Source organism: Podarcis melisellensis, assembly GCF_964234715.1.
Source record: "Podarcis melisellensis genome assembly, chromosome: 13".
Classification (NCBI taxonomy): Eukaryota; Metazoa; Chordata; class Lepidosauria; order Squamata; family Lacertidae; genus Podarcis; species Podarcis melisellensis.
This window is the reverse complement of record NC_138545.1, coordinates 45,002,495-45,030,423: the sequence shown is the minus strand read 5'-3', so window position 1 is coordinate 45,030,423 and position 27,929 is coordinate 45,002,495. Positions and strand designations below refer to the sequence as shown.

The 27,929-nt window shown below is 47.8% G+C and overlaps 2 protein-coding genes across 4 annotated transcripts in view; both read left to right on the top strand.

Moving 5' to 3' along the window:
* The window catches only part of LOC309354249 (glucose-6-phosphatase catalytic subunit 1-like), a 109,885-nt gene extending 87,092 nt beyond the window's left edge, over positions 1–22,793 (top strand). For 2 of the 3 annotated variants that reach the window (XM_081884348.1, XM_081884347.1), the window contains one exon: positions 22,720–22,793. The gene's annotated coding sequence lies outside the window, so the exon portion shown is untranslated. The remainder of the gene's footprint in view (positions 1–22,719) is intronic. The other variant, XM_081884345.1, reaches the window with a different exon arrangement.
* On the top strand, positions 1,951–26,264 carry LOC309354081 (uncharacterized protein). The gene is made up of 6 exons (XM_081883868.1): positions 1,951–2,042; positions 8,334–8,524; positions 11,394–11,497; positions 17,647–20,172; positions 23,127–23,335; positions 24,844–26,264. The coding sequence occupies exons 2-6, from the start codon at positions 8,344–8,346 to the stop codon at positions 24,911–24,913; spliced, it is 3,090 nt and encodes a 1,029-aa protein (XP_081739994.1). The 5' UTR covers positions 1,951–2,042; positions 8,334–8,343; the 3' UTR covers positions 24,914–26,264.
* Positions 26,265–27,929: the final 1,665 nt, after the last annotated feature.

Sequence of the window (27,929 nt, the reverse complement as noted above, 5' to 3'; positions counted from 1 at the left end):
CATGCCTAATTAATAATAATTAATAATAATTCTATGCCGCCCTTCACCCAAGGATAACAGGATGCTTTATAATATAAAAACACAAAAATACATATCATAATAACAAACATTCCTCACACAGTTTAGAAGGCCATAGATTGTTTAATTAGCCAAAGGCCTGGGAGAAGTGTTTTTGCCTGGCAGCTAAAGATGTATGACGATGGCCACTGGCCATCTTCTTGGGGAGAGCATTCTGCAAGCGAGGAGCCAGCACAGAAAAGGCCCTCCTCTCGTGTTGCTGCTCTCCGGGCCCCTCTTCTAGGAAGCTCACAAAGAATTAGTTCAGAGGGGCTGAAGAGCATGCTGGGTTTTTAAGCTGCCCTTGCACCCGTACCTGCAGGAGTGCTGCCAAGTGTCTTCCCTTCAGCATGTTGAATCATGAAAAGAGAAGGTCCCAGGGTTGTTTTGAAGATAAAATGGAGCGGGAGAAAACCACATGCTCCACCTTGAGATCCTCGCAGTATGTAAATACATTTGTGATTCCACAACGGCTACCCACAAACTGCAGGATCTCTGACCATGAACAAAGTGCATTTCAACTGCTCCGTGAACACTGCTAGCTAGCCTCATGCTTCTGAAAGGGCTTCCAGGGTATAAGTCGGTTTTGACCGCTAGGAGCTTCTCAGGCGTGTGACACAGGTGGCGCTGTGGTCTAAACCACAGAGCCTTGGGCTTGCTGATCAGAAGGTTGGCAGTTCGAATCCCTGTGACGGCGTGAGCTCCCGTTGTTCGGTCCCTGCTCCTGCCAACCTAGCAGTTCAAAAGAACATCAAAGTGCAAGTAGATAAATAGGTACTGCTCCGGCAGGAAGGAAAACAGCGTTTCCGTGCGCTGCTCTGGTTTCGCCAGAAGCGGCTTAGTCATGCTGGCCACGTGACCTGGAAGCTGTACGCCGGCTCCCTCAGCCAATAAAGTGAGATGAGCGCCGCAACCCCAGAATCTTTTGTGACTGGACTTAACTGTCAGGGGTCTTTTACCCATAGCTTTGGCTGTGAACCAGGCTGCATCGGTTAGCACTGAGGGTGTAAAACAGGCATCAGCAAACCTTTTCCAGCAGGCAGTTGGTCCACTGTCCCTTAGACCTTGTGGGGGGCCAGACTATATTTTTTGGGGGGGAATGAACGAATTCCTATGCCCCACAAATAACCCAGAGTTGCGTTTTAAATAAAAGCACACATTCTACTCATGTAAAAACACGCTGATTCCTGGACTGTCCATGGGCTGGATTTAGAAGGCAATTGGGCCAGATCCAGCCCCCTGGCCTTAGTTTGCCTACTCATGGTGTAAAATCTTTGCAAGATTGGACCAAACAGGTGCCCCGGGGAATTCCCCAAGAAGGAATTCCTCACACCCCTACACACACATAATAACTAGGAGGTAAGTGACCTCTGTGCATGGAGGTTACATTGATTGACTGATCCTCCTTGGGTTATTGTGCTTCGATGCCATCATGGAGTTGGGTGGGATCCCCAGCGGTCATCTAGTCCAACCCCGTGAGATGCAGGAATCTCAACTAATGCATCCATGAAAGGTGGCCATCCAACCTCTGTCCAACAACTCTTAACTGTTGGAACTAGTTGAGGCAGGAACTCGTGATGGAACTGGTGAGGTTGTTGCAACTTGGATAAAATATGGGGGGGGGGGGAGAGTAAGTCCCGCCCCGCATAGTCAATCACATGATACAGCACATGCACACTATTTGAATAGCTTTGGGGTCGGGCCCCTCAAATATTTTCTGGAGCGGGACCGAAGGATTTGGCTCCTATGGGCTGATGCGTTTCCGTGCGCTCCAGCAACCCAGAGTAACCTTTGGTGTGCATGCAAGTCGTGCGCGTGTTGGGGGACGACGACATTGCACACCCCGCCACACACACAACTTGCCCGCCCCTCCTCTCCTTCCGGCCTTTCCTTTCGCAAAGTGGGCGGTCCCTGGGACGCGACTTTCGCTTTCGTTTCCCTTTCGTTGCTGTTGTGGACGTTGCCCGGGCCACCCTCCTTCGAAGGTAGGTGCCTTTGCGCGCCCGTCTCCCCATCTTCCCCCCTGCTTCTGCGGCTGCCCCTCCCTCTCCTCCGTCTGAACACCCCCACACACCCAGGATTTCTTGCAGAGCGCCCCCAGGATAGAGGCGATCGGACTGTTTTCGCCCCTTTCTCCGTCCCTCTGGTTTCCTGCGAATCCGGCGCGCCATCGGGTCGACAAAAGCGCTTTCTCCAGCTTGCGTGGCTGCCTTTTAGTCTCGCCTCCCCCCCCCCCGCCCACTAGACCCTCAGCCAGCCCCCTTTTCCTCGGGGCAGATGGGAATGCAAGGGTTTGCAAGCTTTCCGCACTTTTAAAAACCGGGCCCCACATGTTGGTGTGGGGTCTGCTCGGAGCCATAGCTGACGCATTGCTGGAGCAGCTGTGCGCCCTTAGCAAACCCCAAGGCCGACGAGCAAGTTTCTGCAACCCGGGCGCTTCCGATCCCCGATCCCTTTTGCCGACTGCTTCCCAAGTTCAGATAGTCGCCCAGGGGGCAGCCGCCATCCAGACCCCCAGCGTTACAGCACGCCGAAGTTTGTGGATGAAATCCGTCAGGCTTCACATGCAAGGCTTGCCCACCCTTCTGCTCTGGGTCAGCCTCGCCCAACCTGGTGCTCTCCACAGTTTTTGCGCTACAATTCCCATCTGCCCCAAACATCTGGTTGGGGAATCTCCCATCAACTAGGAGGCGGTGCAGTGCTCTGCTACAGAATCCGGAAGAACTGTACAGTAGTCTGAATCGTTGCTTCTGGCTTGAGTTCACTATAAAGTGTCTCACCATCTGCATTACAGGATTATTTGCAAAGCTTGCAGCCAGCTGTGTATGTGATCGAGGGCTTCCAAAGTGCTACTACAAGCAATGAATTAATTAGCAACAATTCTGCTTTAATGAATTATCATCTGGCTTCGTAGACATTCATTTATGTGAGTTTAAAAACACCAACAACACTTGTGTGCTTTGCATGCAACTTTAAAAGCTATCTGGAAAGTTTACTCTGAACAGCCAAGTACAGTATACAACTTTTTCAGTAAAACCATGTTTTTCAAAGAAACGGCAACATTTTCACAAATGGTTAAAAGCTCTGATAAAGCGCAGTGGAACTTCCCCTTTCCTCATATCCCCATGTCGTGGTCCCAGATCTGCTCTGGGGATTTCCGCAAGTCCCCAGAACAGATTGTGGGGTATAGGGAGAGGTGAGAGAGATCACACCCTATTGTGCAGGTATAAGACTTTGTACCAACAGATCAACTTACTTGGATACAACTCAACAGTTTTGTGGTTTATGTTAAGCTTGCTGGAATCAAAGGGCCTTCCTCAGCTTCTTGAAGGTCATAAATGTAAGGCTGGTTGCATCTCCTTGGATGGGTGCCATGACTGGAAAGGCCCTGCTTTTTGTGCCAGGCAAACTAACTAAATGGTGCTTTCCCGTGAGTACGTTTCCAGGCACAATTCAAAGTGTTGGTGCTGACCTTTAAAGCCCTAAACGGCCTCGGCCCAGTATACCTGAAGGAGCGTCTCCACCCCCATTGTTCTGCCTGGACACTGAGAAGAAGAAGAAGAGTTTGGATTTGATATCCCGCCTTTCACTCCCCTTCAGGAGTCTCAAAGCGGCTAACAATCTCCTTTCCCTTCCTCCCCCACAACAAACACTCTGTGAGGTGAGTGGGGCTAAGAGACTTCAAAGAAGTGTGACTGGCCCAAGGTCACCCAGCAGCTGCATGTGGAGGAGCGGAGACGCGAACCCGGTTCCCCAGATTAGGAGACTACCGCTCTTAATCACTACACCACACTGAGGTTCAGCTCTGAGGGCCTTCTGGTGATTCCCTCACTGCGAGAAGTGAAGTCACAGGGAACCAGGCACAGGGCCTTCTCGGCAGTGTCACCTGCCCTGTGGAACGCCCTCCAATCAGATGTCAAAGAAATAAACAACTATGACTTTTACTGGGAGCCAATGTAGGTCTTGCTGGCCGCTCCCAGTCACCAGTCTAGTTGCCGCATTCTGGATTAGTTGTACTTTCTGGGTCACCTTCAAAGGTAGCGCATTGCAGTAGTCCAAGCGAGAGATAACTAGAGCATGCACCACTCTGGCAAGACAGTCCACGGGCAGATAGGGTCTCAGCCTGCATACCAGATGGAGCTGGTAGACAGCTGCCCTGGATACAGAATTGACCTGTGCCTCCATGGACAGCTGTGAGTCCAGAATGACTCCCAGGCTGCGCACCTTGTCCTTCAGGGGCACAGTTACCCCATTCAGGACCAGGGAGTCCTCCACACCTGCCCGCCTCCTGTCCCCCCAAAACAGTATTTCTGTCTTGTCAGGATTCAACCTCAATCTGTTAGCAGCCATCCATCTCCAATCGCCTCTAGGCACTCACACAGGACCTTCACCGCCTTCACTGGTTCTGATTTGAAAGAGAGGTAGAGCTGAGTATCATCTGCATACTGATGAACACCCAGTCCAAACCTGATGATGATCTCTCCCAGCGGCTGCATGTAGATGTTGAAAAGCATGAAATTATTGTGTGGTTTAGTAAGTTAACTGTTTATATTTAGACAACTTTTCTGCTGTACTCTATTGGAAGGAGAAAAATAATCATTAGTAACAATTTAAACAATTTATTCAACTAAAACAATAACATTATAGCATATGTATCCATGTTTGTTAACTGATGTGGTTAAACTATTTTTTAAAAAAGAAAAACTTAGACTGAGTTTTAGCACACATGGAAAACTTAAAACAAACCCTTATTTCCTGATGAATAGCCTTTGGAGTAGAATGTAACATAAATAGAAAACTATCTTTAGAAAGATTTTTCCTCCAAAAGCATTTTATTTTAAAAATCCGATTTAAATTAAAAAAAATCCGATTTAAATTTTTAAAAAACTGTTTGAAATTCTGGCTCAGTCATCCTCCGCCATGGAGGTGCTGTGGAATTGTCGGGGTCAAGGTAACCATTGACAGGGGATTTGAAGAACAAAATGAAAGGTGACCTGGTCCTTCTTATTGTTCTGGAAAAACTGTGGCTTTTTTTGCTCTTATAATCCCTTAATGCTGTACAAACATGACCCTGCTTTCTTGACCTTCCTTCTGGGGGTGGGGGACTCAGGTTCGCTGCCCCTGTCACTGTATTCCATTTCGGCTTAATGAGGTTTTTGTTTCTTAAATAATAAGAATAAAAAAAGAATATTTGAAAGCCCTGAGGCACCATGAATATTTATAGCAGGCGTAAACACCCCCCTTGCATGTTAATGGGCTCTCTGGTGAATAATGCAAGAGCCGAGAGTCAGGCTTGGCATCTGCGCCGGGTCAAGAAGGCCTTTGAGGGAGCTGACAAAATGGCTCCTTGCCCGCAAGATGCGAGGCAAGGCCTTCTCTCGCTGCATTATTCATGCCACCGTCGGCTTTGCAGACAGGCCTGGCTGGGTCAGCTTAACAGAGTCCCGTTTGTTTGCCGTTGTGGCGAGCCGACAAAATGTGGCGGACGTCTGGCCGGGGGATAAATTGGGCAGGGAGATGGGAGTAGGCACTTGCCCCTTAGAAGCTGGTGAGGCAAAATTTTAAATTTCCTTCCTTTAAAAAACACACACACACAAACCCAATACCCATTAAACAAGGCTGAGAAATGTTCTCTCGCACCACAACCAACATCTGAAGATAATTCGCCTCACAGCTGCACATCTTGGCAGCTGGTTGGCAAGGCAAAGGTGGTATTATCTCTGCATTTTACGTCTGAGGCTGAAGGGTTATTGGGTTGTTGTTTTTATTTTGATTACAGTGGTACCTTGGTTCTCAAACTTAATCTGTTCCAGAAGTCCGTTCCAAAACCAAGGTGCGCTTTCCCAGTGGCGTAGCGTGGGTTGTCAGCACCCCGGGGCAAGGCAAGTAATTTGCAGCCCCTAACCCGTGAATTTGCACCCCCTAACCCTAACCCCCAGATGTTGCGCCCGGTGCGGCCGGCCCCCCCTGCACCCCCACGCTCCCCACTGCGCTTTCCCATAGAAAGTAATGCAAAATGGATTAATCCGTTCCAGACTTTTAAAAACAACCCCTAAAACATCAATTTAATATGAATTTTGCTATCTAATGAAACCATTGATCCATAAAATGAAAGCAGTAAACTATATGTACTGCAGTCACTCACTCAATCAGTCAGTCAGCAGCTGAACTGGGTTCCATACAGTCACAAATTTTTTTTAAAAGCCATAAAAACAAAAATGTAAAATAAATAGCAAAAACAGACCTCAGCGTAACACTCAAATCGGAAGCATAACACTCAAAACGGAGTACGTTTGGCTTCCAAAAAAGGTTTGCAAACCGGAACACTTACTTCCAGGTTTGCAGTGTTTTGGTTCCAAGTTGTTTGAGTACCAAGGCGTTTGAGAACCAAGGTGCCAATGTATATATATTGTGGTTTTTATGTTGATGTTTTCTGTGAACCGCCCTGAGACCTCTGGGTATAGGGCAGTATATAAATTCAATTAATAATAATAATAATAATAATAATAATAATAATAATAAATATTGAACTTTTGGGTGTGCCAAGAAAAGATGGCATATGCTTCCATTTTCTCCAAATCGTGCTTCATTTCCAACAGGAAAAGGTTGAGGGAGAAAGTATTTCCCACCTCCCTCCCTCATCCTCTGTTCAAAACATTTGTGGAGGTTGAGTTTTGCAGCTCAGCTGCCTAGAAATGTCTCTGGAGATTTTATATCTCTTGAACGTGGTGTGAGCTATTTCCACCCCAACGGCAGTATTCCTCTAGATAATCTGTCTTGAAGCTGCCACCTCCCAGCAGAGATAATGGAGGGGTCATAGCTCTGTGCTGGTGCATCAGGCTTGAACACAGAAGATTTCATTCCCAGCATGTCCAGGGATAGCTAGCAATGTCCGCTGTCTGAAACCCTGGAGGGCTGGTTGCTGGTCAGACAAGGCTGAGCTAGGTGGATCAATGGTTTTGAGTTGTGTAAGGCAGTGTCTTGCGTTCCTAGGACCCAGCGCATTCTGGGTTTCATGTAGACAAGACTTGGTTTTTCACAAATGCTGATGATTTTTGTTTTTATTTTATTTTATTTTATTTTATTTTAACCAAGTAATAACCATAAATAAATAAGAATAAAAATGTGCACCCCCCATTATAACTATCCAACCTCCCAAAATTTCAACACCTCTTGCGATGGTTTGACCCCTTCGCGTTCTAACAGTACAGATTCTACAAACACCCTCCATATCTCCTCAAAATCATTTCTCCTGCCTATTCCCCATCTTACCATAATGGCACATTTTAATTTATCATTAATAGCTATATCCCACACCTCTTTGGATCGTTCTTCCATTTTATATTCTGCTTGCCCCTTCCACTTCCTTGCTATCATAATTCATGCAGCTGTCAATAAATTTGTGAGCAAGTCCTTTCTAGCCTGCAAACCTTCCACCCCATTGTAAATTGATAATAATGCAACCTCTGGACTTTCGGTCAGCTTTAACCCAGCGATTTCTGTTATCTCCTTAAACACCCTTCCCCCCCAAAGGGTACATATTTACACCCCCACCACATGTGAATATAATTCCCTGTTTCCTGGCATCCTCTCCAACATAGCACCGAATAATGCTGCTGATTTCTTTTAAAAAAATTAACAATTTCAACATAACAAAATATCAAAACATCTCATATTTATTATTTTCCCCCTTTCCGCCCACCTCCCCATCAAATCCTCCCTCTCTCCCCCCGAGACTTCCCTCAGCTCCTCTCTCTGATTTCTCAACTCATATTGTCCACTGCATACTGTAAAAGTATATAAATCCTTATATTATCTGTCTACTACATTAAAAATCAATAAATCTGTATATGTTTATTCAAAACCTGCCAAGGAGTCCAATTCATTTTGTTGTCTTTTCAAGTAGTTTATAAAAAGTTCCCATTTTTCTTTGAAGTCACAGTTGTCCTTACCTCACAATTTGTATGTCGGTTTAGCCAGTCCTGCATAGTTCATCAATTTCTCTTGCCACTGTTCTTTTGTCGGGGTTTCCTCATTCTTCCATCCTTGTGCTATCAAGACACTTGCCGCTGTTGTAGCATACATAAATAAGTTCTTTATTTTCCTTGGCAGGTCTTGTCCTACAATCCCTAACAAAAATGCTTCTAGGTTTTTTACAACATTTTCTTCAATTCATTATATATCATTTCCCAAAATTTCCAGAATAATGCTGATGATTTCTGAGCCTCCTGCAAACATGTTTAGACTATTGGTTGACTCTTAGGTTTGCTCTACAGGTTTGGCAGCATGTCTACCTGCCGTACCGTTTGCGTCCGAGGCTACCCTGCCGACTTACCGCCGGAGCGTGTGTCCGACAAGCTGATGATCCATTTTCTGCGAGCACGCAATGGAGGTGGAGAAATTGCCAGCATCGAATTTCCACCTGAATCCCCAGGCTGTGCTATGGTTACCTTTGAGGATGCAACAGGTCACTAGACGAGGAGCAAAATTGTTTGGTACACTGGTGGGGTGGGGAGTGGGTAGCTTACAGGTGAAACTCGGATAATTAGAATATTGTGGAAAAGTTCATTTATTTCAGTAATTCAACTTAAAAGGTGAAACTAATATACTGTGCTTCCTTAAGTCCAGGGTCAACGCAGCCGTCTACCAGGAGATTTTAGAGCACTTCATGCTTCATTCCATAGACGAGCTTTATGGGGATGCTGACTTAATTTTCCAGCAGGGCTTTGGCACCTCCCCACACTGCCAAAAGTACCAAAACCTGGTTCAATGGACATGGGATTACTGTGCTTGATTGGCCAGCAAACTCACCTGACCTGAACCCCATAGAGAATCTATGGGTCATTGCCAAAAGAAAGATGAGAGACATGAGACCAAGCTATGCAGAAGAGCTGAAGGCTGCTATTGAAGCATCCTGGTCTTCCATAACACCTCAGCAGTGCCACAGGCTGATCGCATCCATGCCACACCACATTGAGGCAGTAATTGATGCAAAAGGGGCCCAAACCAAGTACTGAGTACATGTGCATGCTTCTACTTCTCAGAGGTCCAATATTGCTCTATTTGCAGTCCTTGTTTTGCTGATTTCATTTAATATTCTAATTTTCTGAGATTGTTAATTTGGGGTTTTCATCAGCTGTATGCCATAAACATCACGATTACAACAAATAATGGCTTGACTTTCCTCGTTTTGCATGTCATGAGTCTATCTCATATATTAGTTTCACCTTTTAAGTTGAATTACAGAAATAAATGAACTTTCCCACAATATTCTAATTTTCCGAGTTTCACCTATATGTTCATATATAAAACTGAACGTACGAGTGCAGTGGTACCATTAGGAAACTTGTGACCACCTTCACACCATACACTGAAAGAACCATGACACCACTTCAAATGGTGATAGCTTCCCCCACAGAATCCTGGGAACTGAAGTTTGCTAAGGGTGCTGGGAACTGTTATGAGACCCCACTCCCCTCCCAGAGTTACAATTCCCACAGCGATCTAACAATAATGCCTCTTTACAGAGATTTCTTGAGAATTGTAGTTCTGTGAGGGGGAACAGATTATCCTAAGAACTAATCACAGAAATATAGACACAACACGTATAGCCTACAACACGTAGGCTAATAACTGTTAAATCATATGGAACAGAAAAATGATATTCAAAAGGTAGAAATAAATCTATATACAATGTAAAAGGCTAGTGGCGCAGAACGTCAAGCCATGTGTTCAATATAGGCGTCAAAGGTCATTCTCACAATGGTTATTCAAAGAGTTCAACAAAAGACGTCTAAGAAGTAAGGTTTTCTCAAATGTTTTTCAAAAGTTCCAACGGAAGACGTCAAGGGCAGTGTTTCCAGAATGATACTACTGTTTCATGATAGTCTTCCATCACCTGAAAATACAATACAAAGCATACAACCAATGAATGATAACAGAATTGAGCTACCCGCATACACATTATATATTAAAACAGAATATACAAAACAAAGTGTATAAAGAAAGGTACATACCCAACATTTCCCACAAAAATATGTAAGTAAGATTCATAAAGGGACGCAGGTGGCGCTGTGGGTTAAAGCCTCAGCGCCTAGGACTTGCCGATCGAAAGGTCGGCGGTTCGAATCCCTGCGGCGGGGTGCGCTCCCGCTGCTCGGTCCCAGCGCCTGCCAACCTAGCAGTTCGAAAGCACCCCCGGGTGCAAGTAGATAAATAGGGACCGCTTACTAGCGGGAAGGTAAACGGCGTTTCCGTGTGCAGCTCTGGCTCGCCAGAGCAGCAATGTCACGCTGGCCACGTGACCCGGAAGTGTCTCCGGACAGCGCTGGCCCCTGGCCGCTTAAGTGAGATGGGCGCACAACCCCAGAGTCTGGCAAGACTGGCCCGTACGGGCAGGGGTACCTTTACCTTTTACCTTAAGATTCATAAGAACTGCCAGCACCCTTAACAAACTACATCTCCCAAAATTCTTTGGGAGGAAGCCGTGGTTGCTTAAAGTCATCATGCTTTGAATATATGGTGTGTGTGTGGCCTGTATGTGTCATTTTCCCTAGCACATAGAGATGGTTAAATTTTACATAATGTCTGCAAACCAGTTGAACAGCTCCCAATTTTTGCAATGTAAATTTCCAGGCGCGAATCCCACATTGCAGAATTTGTAAGATGTTTCCCCCTTAAACGTTGCAAGTTCTTGCTGGAATATTAGTGGATGTTTGAGAAACCTACACCCCAAATCTTACATGGCTTCCCTTTTCTCAACAACATAAAAAAGGGGCTTGAAAGATGACAGTGACCCAGAGAGTATCTGCTGTTGGACTGCAGGGAAAATGGATAACTTGGTTTTCAAATCCATTTGAGGGGCCTGAAATGCAAATCTTTCTGAGCAAGCCAAAGCATTGTGCTGACTTTCTCCTTCTTACCAATAGTGCCCCCCCAAGCTAAAACCATAGAAGGGACCGCAAGGGTCATCTAGTCCAACCCACCTGCCATTCAGAATCTTTTGCCCAGTGTGGAGCTTGAACCCATGACTCTTGAGTGTCTCATGCTTTACCGACTGAGCCATTCTGCTCTGGAAATGAAAAATCTGCACAAGCTGAAAAGATTCAGTTGTATAGACAGAATCTTTAATTTCAGAATTTTGAAATGGGAATTTTGAGTTGAGGATTTCGGGAAGCAACACTGAGAATTTGAGTAAGAATCAAAGGACTGAGAGAGGTGGAACAGAAGTGTGTGGAAAGCAAATGCGATGAGATTTTGCCCAGTCTCCCAAGTTTGTTGGTGAGGGTGTGAGTTGTTGCTAGTTTCTGTTGATTGCTGGTTTTTTCCTCATTCAGTGACTCAGCAGGTACTGAAGGTCAAAAAGCATGTCTTGACTGTCAACGGGACCGCCTACCCTTTGGAAGTGACACAGAGCGTCGCTGAATTGAACCCCAACGAGGTAATAAAGAGGCTGAGAAGGCTGTTGTCAGGGTGAGGGAGCTGGACTTTGCAGGTGCATAAAGGTAAAGGGACCCTTGACCATTAGGTCCAGTCGTGGCCGACTCTGGGGTTGCGGTGCTCATCTCACTTTATTGCCGAGGGAGCTGGCGTACAGCTTCCAGGTCATGTGGCCAGCATGACTAAGCTGCTTCTGGTGAACCAGAGCAGCACACGGAAACACCGTTTACCTTCCCGCCGGAGCGCTACCTATTTATCTACCTGCACTTTGACGTGCTTTTGAACTGCTAGGTTGACAGGAGCAGGGACCGAGCAATGGGAGCTCACCCCATCACGGGGATTCGAACCGCTGACCTTCTGATGGCAAGTCCTAGGCTCTGTGGCTTAACACACAGCGCCACCCACGTCCCTTGCAGATGCATAGACTGGCACAAAAGAAAAGACTCATCGTGGAAACCCCAGTTCTGCAATCTGATCAGATCATGCAGATTAAACAAGCTTGCATAACGATGTTTTGCTAGCCTTGTGACATAGAAAGCAATAGCGATGAGCACCACTTAGCCCACACATATGCTCTGTGTAACACATGCCCACTCACCATAAGGGCAAGACACTTGTTTTCGTTTCATTTTTAATGTGAACACTGTTATGTAGTAGATTTCCTGTGTTCTAAACCTTTCAGTTTCTGAGTCATTAGTCTTCATCGCCACACTTTAAAATATATTTTTTATACATTTTTATTAGTTTTTTAACATATCATTTCCAACAATCATTTAACATAACTTCTTATCTTATACAATATTTTAGACTTCTGTCAACAACCTCTGACGATTTTCCGTTCTTTATCACTTATTCTGCATTTCTTAATTTCTCTATTACTCTTAATTACCATTAACTAATAATTCTCCTCATAGTCTTTCGTGCAATATTTCAAATAGTCCTCATTACAAAATTTCTTGCAATCCTACTAGCGTAATCTGTTCATTACAATTGCTTTTCAAATAATTCATATATTTACTCCAATCTCCTAAGAATCTCTGGTCCTGCAGGTTCTGAAAACTTTCTGTTAATTTATCTAATTCTGCTTAGTCCATTAATTTCATTCACCATTCTTCTTTCGTCGGTAATTCCTCTTGCTTCCATTTTTGTGCCAGCCACACTTTTAAATATTATCTCTACTGCCACTGCCACCCCCCCCTTTTCTGCATGGAAGGTAGGATTTTCGCTTCGTGGCACATATTCGGGTCATAGCTGTCAACCGTCCCTTAAACCGTCCCATGAGCTTATTTGGCGGGAAAGTCCCTTATCCCAGCGCTGTGTCCCGCTGCTGTCCCTTATTGATGATGTTCCTTAAATTTCCCGGGTTTCAAAGGAAGCAGCTCCTCTCCCTCCCTCCCTGCTGGCCAGGGAGAGGGAGGCTCCAACTGTGTTGCTTGGCTGCGTTGCTCACCCAATAAGGAGTCTAAGAACGACTGGGGGGTGGAGCTTGCATGCCTTGTGCTGATCAAATCGGCCACGTTGCCTGGGGACTCGCCTTTGCTCAGCACTTCCCAGCAGAGAGGTGATGGTGGTTTTCCTTGCTGCATCCCCTTTGCTGGGATGCTGCGCTGTGGGAATCACCACTTGAGGCTTCGTTTGGCTGCTGGCTGGGCTTTCTGCCTTTGGCTTGGAGGGACTCAGAAGTTGAACATACCTGTGGCTGCTGATCCCTTAATTTCGAGGCTGCTGGTCCCTTATTTTCAAATCTGCAAGTTGACAGCTATGATTCGGGTGCCCCAAGCACTTTGCTTGAATCTAGAGTTTTTCTGCCCCACAGAGCTGAATGCTGTATTCTCATAAATACTATGTGCTGAAGTGGTTATCTAAAAAAGGCATAGTTCATAGAAGTAGGATGCACAATGCCTGGTTTCCCTCTTGCAGCGAGGAGGACACTGTTAAGTGTAACATGTGGATGCAGTCTTTGGGCAAGAGTTGTGTTTCCGTTGTACCAAGAGTGCAAAAGTACATGGCCGTGGGGCGAAGAGGAGCTGCATCCCAGGCACTTAGGCACTGTTTATCTGCAGCTGGGAGGAGCGGGTGGTGCTGTGGTCTAAACCACTGAGCCTCTTGGGCTTGCTGATCGGAAGGTAGGCGGTTCGAATCCCCGTGACAGGGTGAGCTCCTGTTGTTCGGTCCCAGCTCCTGCCAACCTAGCAGTTCGAAAGCACGCCAGTGCAAGTAGATAAATAGGTACCGCTGTGGTGGGAAGGTAAACAGTGTTTCTGTGTGCTCTGGTTTCTGTCATGGTGTCCCGTTGTTCCAGAAGCTGTTTAGTCCTGCTGGCCACATGACCTGGAAAGCTGCAGACAAACGCCGGCTCCCTCAGCCTGAAAGCGAGATGAGCGCCGCAACCCCATAGTCTCCTTTGACTGGACTTAACCGTCCAGGGCTCCTTTACCTTTTTTAAAAAATCTGCAGTCCACTCCCCTTCTGTGGGAGCTCACAAGGACTCAGCTCTGAAATCTAATTTCTGAATGCCAGAGCCCAGCCTCTGAGACAGGTGGCAGCTTCATTAAAAATCATTGTGATCCAGAGTTTTATTCAGAACATTAAAAAAAGGAGAGTTTTTTGAGTGGAACAAAATGAAGGTCTTTTTAAATGCAAGTGGATTGATTGTGATGATTTCACTTGAAAACTCCAGTCTTTGGTGTTCTTCCCTGAATGAAAGACCGCCACCAGCAGCTTTCTTGAGACCGGGGGTGCAGAACTAATCACTACGTTATCTTTAAATAACACAACTGAGATATTTCTAAAACTGGGGTGGCAGGGGGCTGGCTTTTTCTTAAGCTCACCGCAGTGTAGCATCTCCCTTGATGGGGAAATGGATATCCTTGCAACAGCAGCCCAGCCTCTAGGGCAGTGATGGGCAAACTTGGCCCTCCAGCTGTTTTGGGACTACAATTCCCATCATCCCTGACCACTGGTTCTGTTAGCTAGGGATGATGGGAGTTGTAGTCCAAAAAAACAGCTGGAGGGCCAAGTTTGGCCATCACCGCTCTAGGGACAACGTCTGGAATTACACATGAGTAATAACTGTTCATTCATTGGCCTGAAAGTTGATTATGTCGACTGGGCCAATATCCTTCCCCTTGGCAACTTTGGTGGTACCTGTGGTGGAAAAGGAACAGTTTCTGTTGCAGCAGCAAATGCCCCTTTCTCTTGACTCTGCTTGCTGAATTATTGACCGGTCTTCACATCCAGTGTCTGTCCTGTCTGTCCAAAATCTTCACAAGCATCTGCACTGTGTAAGGATTATCATTATTATTTAAAAAGAAAGCTGCCAAACCCATTATTAACAGTTTGGCAGGGTCAGTGGAGACTGCTTTTGGCTGAGCAGCACAATACTTTCAAACAGAGAAAAAGGCCATAACCAGGGGGAGTTTTTTAGCCAGAACTTTCCAACACCTCTCAGGTGAGCGCCATTGCTATTCTAAGAGAACAAGGGAGGTGTTTGTGGTGTGTTATGGTACCTCTTTTTCTAGAAAAATAGCACTGGTTATAACTCTGCAAAAAGAACATTGTTAATAATAATAATAATTTTTATTTATACCCTGCCCTCCCCGGCCAGAGCCGGGCTCAGGGTGGCTAACACCAATAAAATCACAGTAAAAACATAATAGGGGGGAAAGAGAGGGGGGGAACCCAATTTAAAATACAGTTAAAATGCAATTTAAAATACAGTCAAAGAGGGGTTTGGTGACTTTTTGTGTGTGTGTGTGTGTTTTTTAAAAAAACCTTACACAGTGCTGAAGTTCTTGCAGTGTTTTGCATGAACATAGAACAGCCTTCATAAGCTCATAGAGTGGGAAGAACTTGTAATGTTTTCTAACTTGACACTGAAACTGAGCCATGAGTTTCTCTCCAGCTGGTTGCATGCATGCAGAGTTATGGTTAGTGTGTGCTAGAAAGCAGGAAAAACAACTCCCCCCGCCTTTTTTTTTTTTACTGACAGTGTAAGTTTCATGTCTGCATTGGAAGCTTGGGAGACACAAAATGTGCTTTCTAAAAGTTCCAGCAGTCAGACTGGCCACAGTTAGAGAGCCAGCGAAGAGCTGGGTGTGCATTATGGAGATCTGCTCAGCCTTGCTGGGTTGAGCTGCTGTTGGTTTTCCCCCCTCTCAAAAGTCAGTTCATCTCAAAACCTGGTTCCAATCTATGAAACTGCAACAGGTTAACCTCCTGTAATCAGCCCCTGAGGAAGAGCAGGGGTGCAAAGGAACATCTGAATTCATCTTTAGAAATTTAGTAGTTGGGAAAGTTGCTGTGAGCAGCTCTGTCCACAGAGTGGCAACAAAAGACAAGTTTTGAAAGAATATTATCTTCGTTACGGGGTGGTTGTGTTGGGGGACGACGACCCATAATTTGTAATACGTTTAAGCACAGGCAGAGGGCATTTCTAAGCCTACAAGTTGATTTTACACATCTGGGACTATGGAGCCTGTAAATGCTGTTTAGAGGGAAGGTTCCCTGCTCACATTTTCTGCCAGCTGAATTGTTTGGTGTTGATTGATTGGAGTCACTGGACTTTGGAGTGACTATTTACTCAGCAGAGCTGGAAGTGCACTTTGAACATGCTCACGCACACACACTATGCAATGGGGTTTTTTGATTGTGTGCCCAAAACAATAATAAAGCATGAATCTTGACTTGGGGATCATCCCAGAAGAGGGAAAGGGTAAGGTAAAGGTAAAAGAGCCAGTGTGGTGTAGTGGTTAAGAGCGGTGGACTCGTAATCGGGGGAACCAGGTTCGCGTCTCCGCTCCTCCACATGCAGCTGCTGGGTGACCTTGGGCCAGTCACACTTCATTGAAGTCTCTCAGCCCCACTCACCTCACAAGAGTGTTTGTTGTGGGGGAGGAAGGGAAAGGAGAATGTTAGCCGCTTTGAGACTCCTTAAAGGAAGTGAAAGGCGGGATATCAAATCCAAATCCAACCCCCCCCCCTGACTATTAGGTCCAGTCGTGACTGACTCTGGGGTTGCGGTGCTCATCTCGCATTATTGGCCGAGCGAGCCGGCGTACAGCTTCCAGGTCATGTAGCCAGCATGACTAAATCGCTTCTGGCGAACCAGAGCAGCGCACGGAAACGCCATTTACCTTCCCGCCGGAGCGGTACCTATTTATCTACTTGCACTTTGACGTGCTTTCAAACTGCTAGGTTGGCAGGAGCAGGGACCGAGCAATGGGAGCTCACCCCGTCGCGGGGATTTGAACCGCCAACCTTCTGATCAGCAAGTCCTAGGCTCTGTGGTTTAAAATTGAGGGTGGGAAGCATTGGGCTTTCAGGACAATTGCAGCCCTCCAGATATAAATGCAGCCTCATTTTAAAACAGCTGATAAATCAAGACCATAAGGGGAGGGAAACATAAGGGTCAGACTGAGTCCAAACCAAAGGCCAGGCAGAACAGCTCTGTCTTGCAGGCCCTGCAGAAAGATCTCAAGTCCCGCAGGGCCCTGGTCTCTTGAGACAGAGCATTCCACCAAGTCGGGGCCAGTACTGAAAAGGCCCTGGCCCAAGTTGAAACCAATCTAACCTCTTTGAGGCTCGGGACCACCAAAGTGTTGTTATTTGTGGACCTTAAAGTCCTCTGCGGGACATACCAGGAGAGGCGGTCCCATAGGTATGTGGGTCCTAGGCCGCATAGGGCCTATGCCTCCATAGGACCTCCATACTTAATATGGAGTAGAGGGCTGCTGAAAGTATGAGTTGTGGGTTGTTGGGTAACGTGGTTTGATGTTGTCTGGGCTGGTGTTGGGGTGGGGATCTCTGTGGAGGTGCAGTCTATAGAGATAAAGAGACTCCCCACCCCTCTCAAGACGAATTCCTCGTAAGACGAAAAACTCGCAAGACGAAAGAGTTTTTCGTTTTTTGAGTTGCTTCGCAAGACGAATTTCCCTATGGGCTTGCTTCGCAAGATGAAAACGTCTTGCGAGTTTGTTTCCTTTTTCTTAAAACTGTTAATACCCAGGGAATCCGTGCTTCGCAAGACGAAAAAACTCGCAGAACGAATTAATTTCGTCTTGCGAGGTACCACTGTATTGAGTAGAATTGCATGACACTTATTTCCATCCTTGACATGCCACCTAAGCAGCCCCGTGCTTTCCTCCTCAGATCTTTGTACGCGTCTGCATGAAGGTGGATTACGGCCGCTTCCCCGATGGAAAAGACACCCTGGACAGTCTGTGCCAGCGGTTTGAGGGCATCCACATCAACTTCAACACTCAGGAGATGACCTGCACTGTCAAAGGCTCCTTTGTGGAGTTGCAGGCCTTCAGCTCTGAGCTGCTGAGGTGCCTCAATAGCAAGCAAAGGGCTGGCGTTCCCTTTGCGAACGGAGGCAGATCTGCCGAGAAGGCTGCGGGAGATGGCGTCTCGCACCAGGAGGAGACGCGGACAGAGAAGAAGAGGAAAAAGAAGAGGGACGAGGAAGAAAAGGCTGCAGCAGGCCCATTCCAAGTCCAGGAGTCAGCAGAGAGCCTCATAGAGCCCCTGGAGGACTTCTCCTTAGCGATAGACTCAGACATCTACCTCTACATGCAGAAGTTCTGCAGTGAGGAATTGGGCAACATTTTCCACAAACAGCAGGTGGGTGTTGTGGACGTCCACAGCGACGGCATCACCACCCTCTACCTGCGAGCAGCATCCAATGGGACTGGGGGGGTTAGCGCCCTAGTTTCGGCTCACCTGGCGCTCTCCCAGCTTTCTCAGCAACTGGAGGGCACCCTGTGGAAAGAGAAGGTCCACAAGCGAGATTTGGGGATCGGCAGCGGTGGGAGTTTTCCAGCAGAGCTGCAGAGCCTCTACCCTCTGCTGATGATTCAGGAGGAGGAGGAGGATTTCTGCCTCATTGGGAATTCGGCAGAAGTTTCCCAAGCCAAGCGGCACATCCAGGAACTGATTGCCGCAAGGGGGGCAGCGCAGGATCACCGGAGACCCGGCGTTCCCCAGGCAGCGTACCTCCAGGATCCTAGCTCTCTGCCAGCTCAGCTAGAGTCACCGGCGGAGTCCGTGCCAAAGAAGCTGAGCTCGCCAAAGCCCAACAGCAAAGCCGAGCACAAGCTGGCTGCCAACTTTTCAAGTCGGGGTAGCCTACCGGCATGGCTGCCAGCTGCCAGCTTATTTCCAGCCACAGAACGCCTGGCTCCAGAGAGCGAGCGTTCCCTGCCATTTTTGTCCGCTGCTACTGAACCAAAGAGCCAGATCAGGCAAACTCTGGAATTCCGGAAAGCACCGCAAGGGATGAAAGCAGATCAATCATCGTACTCACCTGCTGGCACCGTGTCGAGTTCCGAGGGCTGGGCGAGCTTCAGTCTCACAGAGCCTCCATCCCTCCCTGCGGTCACGAGCGCCTTCAGATCCTTGAACCTGTTTGACACCACGGGAGCTGCCGACCTCAGAGTTTCCGAACCGAGGCCCCACTTCAGAAGGTCCAACAGCCTCTCGCTGCAGAAGTCTCTGAGCAGCAATGAGTCCATGCCTGAGCCCAGGCTAACAGCTCCGGTCAGTGCAGCCCATTTGAAGCAAGAGTCTCAGGAATATCCCCACCGTACTTTGCAGAAGGAGATCAGAAAGGATGGGGTGACAGAGGTGGAGTACAGCCAGGAAATGGAGTCTCCGATTACCAAACAAAGGCACTCTTTGCACGCTGTCCAAAGCGATAACGGGAGTCCTTCAGGCATGCAAAAAGCAGAGGCCCTTGGAGAGTCTTGTGCTTACATTTACGACAGCTTCACCTACACTGAGTTGGCCATGGATGGACCAGAGGATGAGGCCCTGGGTGAATTGTGTAGGTACCTGAAAAATTTCGACGACCGCATTGTCGTCAGCCGGGACAGGTACAAGCTGGGCCTTATGTACCCCCGCGAGGAGAAGTTGCAGGTCCTGGAAGTGTTCCGCTTGTTCTCTGCCCGCCGGATGGCTGCCCTGTCCGAGCAGACTCCCTTCCGTGATGGGAAAATTCAGGGCGAGACATCGGCTGCAGAGCGCGCTCAGCAGCCGAATGAGAGCAGGAGAGCCAGCCTGCTAGAGAGCTCCCTTGGCCCGGACAGCCTTGCCGGAGACACATTGCCCTCACAAGATCAGAGACAGGGCAGCGGTTTCCAGCCTGCGCCAGTGCAGAATTTCCCAAGTGACCACAGAGCATGGCAGAGTGAGGCCCTCGACCAAACCCCGGGTGCCAGCAAGCAGGGCCGCTCCAGGAGACTGTTGGCTGAGAGCAGGCAGGGCTTGCCAGACAAGTTCCATTTTGCGAGAGACTGCAATAAGGAGGGGAGCAGCCAGGAAACAGAGAGGACCCCGCTGAGCTCCTTGCCTGACCTGCCACGGCACGCTTCTCCCCCAGCTGGAGAGGGGCTTGCCTTAGATTTGGGCCTGAGAACCACCAGCCTAGGAAGCGAGTCGGCGGCTGAAGAGTGTGTGCTGTGCCAAAACAGCCGCCCCACCCTGTCCCATGCCCCCTGCCCTCACAAGCCTTGCAGGGTGCGAATCCCAGGAGGCAGTGCTTCGCTAACTCACCCTGGCACCTCCGCTGGCATTCCCGGAACCTTTGGAGCTTCCACCATATCGCAGAGCCTCCCTGGGTATATCCGAGATCCGACACTCAAAATAACATACAACGTTCCTGACGGCGTGCAACAAGTAAGTACCCAGCTGCCTGCTCCCCCCGTTCCGTCCCATCCCATCTTCGATAATTGTCAAGCTGTATTTGAACTCTGCAATGTAGGCTCCATAGTGCATTTTGCAAAGGTTATGGGTCCCACCAACAGGAGGGAAAGTCAGGGGGTCTTATCCTAAGCTGCCACCAGCTTACCTACTTAACATCTTGCAGACTCTGCATTTAACCTTCTTCCATTTGTGTTGCGTTAACAGATTATATGTGGGAGAATGTGAATTGAATTGGGGAGCGGGTGGCACTGTGGTCTAAACCACTGAGCCGCTTGGGCTTGCCGATTGGAAGGTCGGTGGTTCGAATCCACACGACAGGATGAGCTCCCTGTTGCTCTGTCCCAGCTCCTGTCAGCCTAGCAGTTCGAAAGCACACCAGGTAAATAGCTACCACTGCGGCGGGAAGGTAAATGGCGTTTCTGTGCACTCTGGTTTCCGTCACGGTGTCCCGTTGTGCCAGAAGTGGTTTAGTCCTGCTGGCCACATGACCCAGAAAGCTGTCTGTGGACAAACGCCAGCTCCCTCGGCCTGAAAGCAAGATTAGTGCTGCAACCCCATAGTTACCTTTGACTGGACTTAACCGTCCAGGGGTCCTTTAGCTTTTAGACTCAGTATTTAACCTTTCGTTTGTGTTGCGTTAACAGATTATATATGAGATAATGTGAATTAAATAGCCGTTAGGAATAATGTCAGTTGAACAGTGCATGTGCATAACAACCAACAATTGTGCACATTCTCCAGTCAATGTGCAAAAACTTCCAGCTGGCCTTGAGGAATGTGTTTTATCAGGACAGGGTTTTTTATATTCTTTAGATAATATGCATAATCCCTATGACTCATCAGAGAATCTGCACATGTTGTCAAAGTAACTTATACTGCCCAGTCAATATACATGGTCTCCAAGAAACAACAGCATTAGTTTCTGTTGCTCATTAATGTAGTCTTTTCAAGGTTTCACAACTGGGTGTGGGCCAATCAGAAATCTTTCCGCTTGAAATAGATTGTATGCATAGTCTCGGAACTGATGTTAGAGAATGAGGTATTGTAAATATGTACAATGACTGGTTGTTTTGTACATCAGCTGCTCAGTTCATCTTGCACTATGTGTGTGTGTGTGTGTGTGTGTGTGTGTGTGTGTGTGTGTGTGTCAGTTTTGGGGCGGTTCCTCTGCATGGGGCACTGAGCTGAGGGGGTGCAAAATTCAGAAGTTCCATAGTTGAGAAGATCCATTTGGGGCCACCAAATTTTCGCCTCACACAGGGTGCCATATTAGGAAAGATTACCCAAGTCCGTCCTTGATTACAGCAAGCTCCAGAATGCCTTTTAAAAAATAAAAGTGTTAAGGTTTATATCCCAGCTTCCCTCAAAGAAGTTCAAGGCTTTCCCATTTGTGAGGTCGGTTAGGCTCAGGACCACCCAGTGGAAATTCACGACCAAGTGGAGATTTGAACCTGTTTCTTCCCAGCCCTGTAGTCTGCATATAATCTGTGTCTCATATAATCTGCGCGTGGCTACCTTCTTCTTGAGTTAGAATTCCCTGCCAGTAATTCTAATTGCTGGCTGAATCTCCCACACTCCGATCCTCTGATTTGAATGAGGTCCTTTGCCAGAAACTTCAGGTGGTGGCAAAACAACAATAGCAATTCTTCTTTTGTACAGAAGACTTTATAGATGCTGCCCTAGATGCAATTTAGATGTTGCAGCCAGGCATAGCAGGATTCCACAGCATCAATAAATTGAACAGTAGCTTGTTTTCACATGAATTTGTTTTGCTAGCTATGAGGAAGGAGTGTTGTAATGTTCAGCACCTGCATTCTGCTTTTGATGATATTGCAGAGGGTGGATGGAGGCAGACATTAAAGGTAAAGGGACCCCTGACCATTAGGTGCAGTCGCGGACGACTCTGGGGTTGCGGCGCTCATCTCACTTCATTCGCCAAGGGAGCCGGCGTACAGCTTCCGGGTCATGTGGCCAGCATGACTAAGCCACTTCTGGCGAACCAGAGCAGCGCACGGAAACGCTGTTTACCTTCCCGCCAAAGCAGTACCTATTTATCTACTTGCACTTTGATGTGCATTTGAACTGCTAGGTTGGCAGGAGCAGGGACCAAGTAACGGGAGCTCACCCCGTCGTGGGGATTCGAACCGCCGGCCTTCTGATCGGCAAGCCCTAGGCTCTGTGGTTTAACCCACAGCGCCACCTGCGTCCCATTACGCCTTGCCTATTGGGCCTGTGTTCATTTCACACCTTTTAGGATTTTTGTTAGGGGGGCAGGCTTTGGGGGGGGCGAAGCTCAGTTTTGTATTGTTTTGTATTGGTTTTTGCTTATTTGGGAGGCAACTGCCCCCTCTAGACTACGCCCATGGGAGGAGCACAGGAAGGAAACTAGGTTGGAAGGGGCCATGGTTGGAAAAGGGTTGTGAAACACTGGTCTATCATACCCTCCCCTCCGTCCTCTTTCTACTCTTACCATGCTCCATCCTGCATTCGGTTTAAAAACCGAATACAGTGGTACCTCAGGTTACATACGCTTCAGGTTACAGACTCCGCTAACCCAGAAATAGTACCTCGGGTTAAAAACTTTGCTTCAGGATGAGATCAGAAATCGGGCTCCGGCATCGCAGTGGCAGCAGGAGGCCCCATTAGCTAAATTGGTGCTTCAGGTTAAGAACAGTTTCAAGTTAAGAACGGACCTCCAGAACGAATTAGGTACTTAACCTGAGGCACCACAGTATTTGCAGAGATAAAGCAGAGCAATGGCATTCCAGCCCCTTAATATGAATCCCCTGGGATTAAGCTCAGCTTTTGGGGAGTTCCTTTCCACTACACACAGAGAGAAGAGACAGAGACAAGAGACTTGCAGGTGACGTCGTCATCTTTCTGTTCAAGTATTATTATTATTTTAAAAAACCCTCTTCTTCCCAAAGGCTGGAGACCCTTTCCCACGACATCTGTACCGAGGGGGCCACTTCGAGGCCTTTCTCCCAGACAACGCAGAGGGCCGGCGGTTAATGGTGCTCCTGCACAAAGCATTTGAGCGCGGTCTGACGTTCCGTATCAGATCCTGCGGTTTGGAGGAGAGGGTGACTTGGGGACCCATCCCCCACAAGACCTCCATGGAGGGGGGCAAGGCCAGGTACCGTATTTTCCGCTCCATGGGCTTTTACTTCCCCCCTTCCCAGACAGCCTCCTTTATTGCTAGCCTCCCTTATCTCCCTCCGCAATCGCTTATTGATCAGCTGCTTCCTTTCAACAGTCCCTTCCCTCTTGTTCGCCTTAGTGTCTTTCCCTGAGCTGGAGCAGTTTTTTGCTCCTCCTTTTCTTCTAATTTCTCTCCTCAATGCTTTAGTCTTCCTGTCTCCTCTCCTTGCAAGTTCACTGTCTTTACCTTCCGCCTCTCAGGCAGCCTCCTTTATTGCTAGCGTCCCTTATCTCCCTCCCCGATCGCTTGCCAATCAGTGGCTTTGTTTCAACACCCGCTTCCCTCTTTCAAAAAAAAAAAGCATGATCTGCTTTTTGCCCCTGGGCAATTCAGCTCCAGGGACCACACATTCGCTCCATTAGACACACAGACAATTCCACTTTTTAGGAAGAAAAAAGTGCGTCTTATGGAGCAAAAAATACGGTAGGTGTTCCACGGATGGCCAGGGTAGTGATGTTCAGCAACCTCCCACAAGGCCTCAGGGGTGGCCTTGTGAGGTCGACAGGAAAGGGATGACAAAGGAACTCTGGAATTTGAAGAATGGGATTGCCAGGACAGGAAAGGAGTCAGAGGCCGATGTGTCCGAGGAGAAAGGGTGTTGAGGGGAGAGGATGGCCGTAGGAAGCCTTAAAACCAAGGATGGCCAGTGCAAGAACCTCTCTCCCTGTCTGGAGTTTCCAGCAGCCGCTGTTCAGAAGAAGCACTGCTGCCTCTAATGATGGAGGTACAGCAAATGTTGATGTGAAAGGAATGCAAAGATTGGCCTTTGTAGTGGGAAAAGGCTTCTAGACGTTATGGCAGGTGCAAAGATATGCTTGGCAGCATATAAGCAGTTCCTGCTAAAACCCCCAAAGCCAGGGAGGTTGCAGAACAATAATTCCCCCAGTGGGGAGGGATGGGGAGCTTCGGGTTCAGTCTTTCCCTTCCCCTAGCATGAATTATGCAGATTTCCTTAATTTACATAATGCATTACAGGCCAGGGAAATGGGATCGGGCCTCTTGTGCACAATTTCATTTTATTCCTTAGCACAGAGCAAGCACACAAAATCTTAGTGTTTTTAAGTGCCGTCTGTTTCCAAATTTTCCATCTCATAAATCTTTAGACTGCAGCACCGTGATCCCCTGCTGTACCTTTTGCAGAGCTCAGCCACTTTTCTCCAGCTGCTAAGCCCTTCATTTCATGGTAGAGAGACACTGGGCAATGTTCGCTTGTCATCTCCCTGATTTCTAGGAATTTCAGCTGATAAAATTGTGGGGAGGCTGCACTTGCATGGGGCCCCTGTAGTTAAACCATTCCAACCCCTGTTTAGTGTCTTCCATGAGATCCTTCACAGGATAACCCAGTTGGAGCGGTGGAATATATATGCCACGGTTCCGGGAAAAGGGTTGCACTGAATTGCTTCATCCCACAGCCCACACCCGGTTTGCTTCTTTGCTTGCAGAAACGGTTACCCAGACAGCCAGTACCTCCAGCAGCTGAGTCTGAAGCTGAAAGAGCTGAACATCGAATGAAGGCCAACCCTCCTCCAAGCACCTTGGGAGCTCAGCAGCTTCCCCATCTTCTAAAGCCCATGCTTGGCATCTTGAGGAATTTGCCAAAAGACGCACTCAATCCTTAATCAGGATCTTTCCACCATCAACGTCTCCCAGCACTTCTGCCTTTGGTCTTCCGGGCTTCTTGCTACATTCAGAGCACCTGGAGGCCTTTCCACGCAAAGGGATCTTGACACGAGGACTTGCCGTTTCGTTGTTCTTCTGTTGCAAGAGAATGTCAGGAGTGCATGCAGGAGCCGGGCCCTGGGACCAGTAGGGCTTTGCAGGACTGGGGCCTTCTTAAGTTTGCTCTGGAGAGGCAAGGCACGGCCGCACAGGTGAGGCCACTTGATAACTCACTGCACCTGGTGGCTAGAGCCGGAAGGGATATAAGGTCACCTTTCCCTTTGGCTCTTTACCACAGCAACACGTTTCCTGCCTTGCTGCATTTGGCTTCATGACCCCTTGCTTCTTGATCCTCGGACCCCTGACTCCTGGCTTCTGGACTCCCGTTCCTGCTCCCACCCCGCCATCTTGCCCCCGGTTTCGACGTCCCCAGCCGGGCCTTCGATCGCCCGTGAACTGGACTGTGACAGAGAAGCTCTTTGACATGAGGACTGTTCACATGCCTTCTGAAGGGGTACGAGTCACATGAGAGGACTGCTGCACTTGCTTTGGTGGTGTACTCAACCAAACAGTCATAAGATGCCATGACATTACTAATAGGTCATGCCACAGAGTCTGAGGGAGCTCCCTGTCCTGGCTCCTGGCCCAAAACACACAAGCAGAGTCTCTTACTTGGAAGTAAGAAATAGATTTGTATATGGGCTCAGCAGCAGGGTAAGTAGTTCAGAACTGGATTTAAGTGGCATAGATGTCCCAACAAGTTTCCAGGCCCTGCCCCCCAAGCTTCTAAAGACTAGAGGCTGATTTAAGTGCTCACTTGGAAGGACTTGCCATGCGGAAATGTCGGAATTGCAAACACATGTTCTGTTGGGGTGGGTGGATCTGCTCCTATCCGCAAAGGCAGCAACTGGTTGTAGGTGACAGGGCTGCCCCTACCCTCCCGGGCTACCCAGCCATTCCCAATCTTTGCAGAGGCTCTCTGATCTGCAGGAAGCTCAGGCTGGGGGTGGGAAGAGCCAGAATCCCTCCTTCCCCTTGGGGAAGACAGGAGAGCTCCCACTCCCCACTGGTTTTTTCCTTTTCCTGCATTAGAGCCCACCAGGCAGGCGTTTACGCAAGAGCAATTCTCACACAAGAGGGAAGGGGACAGGGAAGTGGGATGAAGGTCCCCTTGCAAGCATTGAAAGCAGTAAGTTATTTGTGCATCTGATTCGGTGCCTGGGAGGCTCTCCCAGGCCTTCAGATCTCGGCATTGTGATCTCGCTCCTAGCCTTGCAGGGAGAATTGTCCTCAGGCAGGGAGGGGTTAAAAAGCAAGCACATACAGTAGACCTGCCACTTACTGGTGCACATTCAGTTTGACACACCTGGCAAGTTGCGATTCTACTGTAAATAAAAGCTCTTGTCCTGCGTCTCCACTTGTGCCTTGTAGCTTGAGTGTTTTGAGAAACTTGCAAAGAAAGCTGTATTAATTCTCCATTCTTGCTTCCTTCTCCATGATGGCCAGGTTGCCCAGTCTGCTCTGTACATTGCAAGGTTTGCTTATCTTTAAATGCGGCTGTAACTGTAATGGACCCTGTGTTGCACCGGTAGACCAAATATACACCTTAGAACAGCACTTCTCAAATGTTTTTCCACAGCTGGTCTGCCTGTTAGAGCAATCATAACACACTGTGCTGGGTGCTGTAGGAATTTGATTGCATTTCCGGTTTTATGTGTTATCGCATTACAATTGCATTCCATAGAATTCAAATTGTAATAAAAGCAATAAGATTACAAATAAAAACCAGTATGAATATGTAACACAGACATGTTGTGGGCCATATGAACAAAGTTTTCTGCCTTAGAAAGTTGCAAGACGAAGGTTGAACTCCAGAATCTATTCCAGGCTTCCTCAACCTCAGCCCTCCAGATGTTTTGAGACTACAGTTCCCATCATCCCTGACCACTGGGTCCTGCTAGCTAGGGATCATGGGAGTGGTAGGCCAAAAACATCTGGAGGGCCGAATTTGAGGAAGCCTGATATTCTGAATGCAAGGACACAGCACCTAGAAATTGTGAAGCTATAATAAAGAGAAGTTTTATTTTTCTCCTGCCTGCCCAGAGTTTTATAACTCTTCCTTCGGATTGTCTTTTTTTCTGAACCCAAAATGTGCCAAGTCTTTCTTCACATGTAGAGTACCATTATATTATTATTTTTTCCCCAGTTGGCAGATGTGGTAAGTTACAGCCATGTGAATATCGGTGCACATACTCCTGTACCTCTCCCTGCCAGCTGTGGATCTGGAAACTTTCTGAAACTTCCCAGAAAACACAAATAACAAAGGATTCTCATCCTTGGCTGCAAAGCTGAGAGCCAGCAAACACCGAAATGCTTTTGAATGAATGAAAGAGCCGAGGATCACAGGACAACGCTTGTCTTTCTTTTTCGTTATGCTTTTAATGAACACCCAAAAAACACATAAGGCATATGGTAACATTAGGCAGACTAGCATTTCATGTCTGAAACCTGTGTAAACAGCATTGGCACATTTGCGTGGTCGACGCACACGCACACACACATACACACACGTGCGCAAGCAGAAAAGAGCGAGCCTCTTTCGAAACACCATACGAGACTTTTAAAGAAGCGCCTTGAACCAGAAGAAAACACACAAGCTGCTCATCACGAACCATCAAAAGAGGAACGAATGGGACATTGTGCCACAGCCCATTGTGATAGGGACTGCGGCCATGTGCCCTGGCTGCTAACTGCCCTTCGCTCAGCAGAGGCGCCCCAGGCCTTAAGGGTATCTGGCAACATTAGTGGTGGCTCCACAGGTGATTTGAGCTGCATCAGGCATACCTGCCGATGACCGTAAGGCCTGGAG